This window comes from Scardinius erythrophthalmus (genome assembly GCF_964197995.2).
Source record: "Scardinius erythrophthalmus genome assembly, chromosome: 4".
Classification (NCBI taxonomy): domain Eukaryota; kingdom Metazoa; phylum Chordata; class Actinopteri; order Cypriniformes; family Leuciscidae; genus Scardinius; species Scardinius erythrophthalmus.
This window is the reverse complement of record NC_138224.1, coordinates 49452001-49456405: the sequence shown is the minus strand read 5'-3', so window position 1 is coordinate 49456405 and position 4405 is coordinate 49452001. Positions and strand designations below refer to the sequence as shown.

Below are 4405 nucleotides of genomic sequence, written 5' to 3'. Positions count from 1 at the left end.
AGAGACAGGAGGAACAGCAGACACCAAACACTTAACATGACAAGACAAACTCCACGAAAGAATGGAGCCTCTAGACCAGTTAATCTGAGGGTTATGTTCAACTAACCAGGGATGTCCTAAAACAACAGGACTATAAGGAGACTGAAAAACAAGAAAAGAAATAGTCTCTTGATGATTCCCAGAGATGGTGAGACTCACCGGAACAGTGGCAAAGCGCACTCTAGAGAGGATACTACCATCGAGGGCGTGGACAGGGGTGGAGTCCTTGCGTTCAATGAGGGGAATCCCCTGTTTACGAGCCCAGACCTCATCCACAAAGTTTCCCTCGGCTCCTGAGTCGATCAAAGCCGAGCAGGAGACGGAGTTATCCGGCCAGCGGAGGAGGATAGAGAAAGTAGTGCGTGCGCGTGATGGAGGGTCTAAAGTTGAAGCGCTCACCAGTAACCCTCTCTCTACTGGTGAGCTTTGGCTTTTAACGGGCAGGTGGAAACTTGATGAGACGCAGCACCGCAGTACATGCAGAGGCGAGCCATGATGCGACGCTGACGCTCGGCCTTGAAGAGGGTGTAACGAGAAAGACAGTCAGCGTCCGAATTCCACACAGCGGTTCCCCACTCTCGCGCACGGCCAGACAGCAGGGAGATGACGAAAGCGATGCGAGAACGGTCGCTGGCATAGGTGGATGACTGTAGTGAAAAGACAACCTCGCACTGGGTCAAAAATGATCGACACTCTTTGGGCTCACCGGAATAACACGGCGGGTTGTTGACCCTAGGCTCTGGGACTGTGGAAGCTCTGGAAGAGGAAGACTCAACATGGATGAGATGGAGCTGTTGCGAAATCTCAGTCATACGAGCTGCAAGGGAATCCATGGCATTGCGAGTGACGGCCAGCTCTTCCTCATGACGGCCCAGCATTGCTCCCTGGAGCTTGAGCGCAGACTGAAGAGGAATCTCCTTCGCTGGGTCCATACTGGTCAGATTATTCTGTCACGTGGAAGGAGAGAGGACCCAAAAGCAGAAGGCAGTTTGCAAAGTTTAATGGGTGAGAAAACAGTTCTGATAAATAACACAGGTGGCCGTCAGGCATATGAATCAAACAGAAAGTCTCTTTGCGTGAAATCCAAAGTCATTCAGCATCAAACTCAATAGATGAATCTCTCAGTCAAATAGGAACAGAAAGTCTCTTTGAAGAACAGTAACGGAAAACTCGGACAGGGCCGGATCTCGGGAATCCCCGGAGGTAGAGAGAGAGGATGTGTCACAGAGACCACGGGAACGCCAAACAGTAGACCACTCACGTAGCTGGAGATGGCAGAGCAGAGATGAGGCAATAATGCAGTTAGTCAGATGATGCACCACACAGGACACGACACGACACGACACGACACGACACGACACGACACGACACGACACGACACGACACGACACGACAGGGTAGAACAGCGCTGGATAGCAAGCGAACAGGTACGTATCATGAGGTAATCTGACAAAGAACAAAGGAAAGGAAAGCCAAGAAATAGAGAGTCTAATCAGAGAGAGTGGGAAACAGGTGGGGAGAGAGAGTGTGTGGAGATGAGGTAACGAGTAACAGCTGAATGGGATGATGAAGAGGATGTGTGTGCGTGAAAGGGTGTAAATATGCGTGTGGCCAGGAGAGGGAGAAAGAGAGAAAGAGAAAGAAACCAGGATCATGACAGTTAGAGCTCTGTCAAGTCGAAGTTTGTCACGGACGTGGAGCTCTCGGTGTCTCGAAAATGCCACGCTGATAATGATCCTCGTTTTAGTTCTCCTTTTTTTCCCCAAAGTCTGCTTGCCATGGTCCATATTGTTTGAACGAAACAACAACAGCGTGCAGACAGACGTTACACACTACGCAGTTGTCCACATCTGTCACCGTAGTTACTATGGCCGTAGGCCTACTACCCATACTGTCGATGTTACTACCGAGTACTGCCTTGAAAGCAATTTTTTTTCCGGGACGGACCATTATTAAAATGGGAATTTCTCTGAAATTTAAAATCTTTGTGAACTTTTGGGATATTGCAAGTACACAACTGCATGAAATATATCACACTGTGCAAGTGATTTTTGTATATTTTATTACAAAATCTTACATATTGTATCTTTAAGCCTATTTAATTCTTAATTAATCCTAAAACACAAATGCTGCCGACTAACATTGGTTAGCAAGTCCTGACCATGTTTGAATTTTATGACCATTTATTTGAATTTATTTCACTGTTATGTTTCAGTTATTAAATCTACTAACAAATTAAAATAACACGAAGTAAAAGACAAGTAGGCTATTATAGTATACTCAAGTGTTTAACTTGAATTTATCTGCGACCTCAGCTCTCAATGAGCCGCGGCAGATTACGTCATAGAGAGAATAAACGGACACTTTTCAAAGTCTGTGATTACAGCGCCACTTAGCGGTAAAGGGCAGCAAATACACATCCCAATTTGCCGCCGTGGGGGAATGGCAGTGGTAAAAGTATTATTGTGGTTGAGTACCAACTGTACTGTACGTCACACGGCACCACTACTTCCAATAGGAAAATTCAACTGCAGTAGCCACCGTTCAACCTGAAGAGGGCAGCACTCAGATGTTTTTACACCATATATTGTAGAATTAAAACACTTTATACCCACATGTCAAAACATTGACTCTAATCAATGAACAGCACTAATAAAGCCCCAGTCTTACAGATCATTAACTAAAAAAAGAAGTTGTTTCAGGGTTTATTTACCCTTTAAGATGCATCTTATTATTTAAAGAATTTAGTGAAGTGAGTCAATTAACATTATTTAAAAGTCGGCCATTATCAGTAGCAACTTGTATCTGAGAGCTAAGTAGCAGTCAAAGTGAGCACAATACAATGTTTTTTTTTTGTTTTTGTTTTTTTCCAGTCAGGAGCATACGTAACATACAACTCGTAGAAATTTTTTAAATGTACAGGTTACATGTCTGTAGATACTGTGCAGAAGTTTGAGATTTGGCAGCTTCCACAGCTACATGTCCTGTCATGACCCAGTCAACGCCCACTTTGGTGTTTTTGTGCTTTAAAAGGCAGCTCTTTACACCAAGTAAGTCACTGTTCCCAGCAGAACCACAGGAATCTGCTTCAGAAACGCTTGCCTTCTCCAGCCTCTCTCTCCTCGAGTCATCATTCAAAATGAACAGGATCATTGTTTATAGCAGAGAAGCCTTCGTGGGCAGATCAGCTGAATTCAACCTAGATATCCACGACTTAGAAGAGAAGACCTTCAACAATGACATCGCCTCCATAAAAGTCATTGGCAATCCATGGGTGGCGTATTATTACAAGAATTTTGCTGGAAAGCAGCGGGTGTTTGAGGCAGGAGAGTACGCTACTCTTGCACTAGACAAAGACCAGTTTTCTTCCCTCAAGAGGATCACAGATTACCTGGGCAACCCTGAAATCCAGCTGTTTGCCAACATTAACTATCAAGGAAGAAGCATGACCATACGCAACGAAGTCAATCTTCAAAGCATTGGTTTCAATGACAAAGCTTCTTCCCACAAAGTGATAAGTGGAGTCTGGATTCTGTACGACGGCATCAATCGTCAGGGTTCCCAGTTTATTGCTTTCTCTAGTAATCAAGTTTCCAACTATGGGAACTTAGACAATAAGGTCAGCTGTGTGCGTCCCTTGCTGCCAGAGCCATAGACAGCATCATTCAAAGTCCGCTTTCTGCAGCTGAATATGAACCGGATCCCTTCTGGAAAGAACGAGGCAGGTGGTGGGGAAAGACTGATCTTGACCAGAAACGATGACTTTGACTCCAATAAGTCTGAAGAAACTTCATTAAATTGGACTCAACCTTATCATTTGATGATATCTGTGAAAAGACATGCTGTACATGTTAATTTGTCAAATGTTAAATAACAAGGATGAATTTTATTAGAAAAAGTGTTAAGCTGCTGGTTGTTTGGCTTTTCATCAGTAATGATCAGTATCAGTAAACATATGCAATGAAATACAGTTTTGGAACAGTTTCTGCTACAGATCATATTGTATTTGAATGTATTTCCCCTGTTTGATGAGAGTGAAATATTGAAAGGGATTTTGGATTCATATTATGCTGAGAAAGAGACAACAAATGCTGTTTTAATCTGTCAACTCAGAAAATAAAGACTCAATTAAGCCAGCTCAAAGACAGCATTAAGAAATATCTTAATGCTCCTTGTTTCAAATCTCTTTTTTTTTTTACGTTTACATTTTTCATTTAGCAGATGCTTTTATCCAAAGTGACTGAGGAATTCAAGCGAAGTAAGTCATCCAAAGAGGGAATAAACATGAGAAGTGCTATTAATACAGAGTTTCAGCCATCGTTCAAGCTAGAATAGGGAGGGATTAAGGATTCGTGAGAATCCCTGA

At 43.3% G+C, this 4405-nt stretch overlaps 1 protein-coding gene across 1 annotated transcript; it reads left to right on the top strand.

The window, feature by feature from the left end:
• Positions 1–3178: 3178 nt before the first annotated feature.
• On the top strand, positions 3179–3694 carry LOC308689338 (epidermal differentiation-specific protein-like; the record flags this gene model as incomplete). Its single annotated transcript, XM_081362989.1, has 1 exon — positions 3179–3694. The coding sequence occupies one exon, from the start codon at positions 3179–3181 to the stop codon at positions 3692–3694; it is 516 nt and encodes a 171-aa protein (XP_081219115.1).
• Positions 3695–4405: the final 711 nt, after the last annotated feature.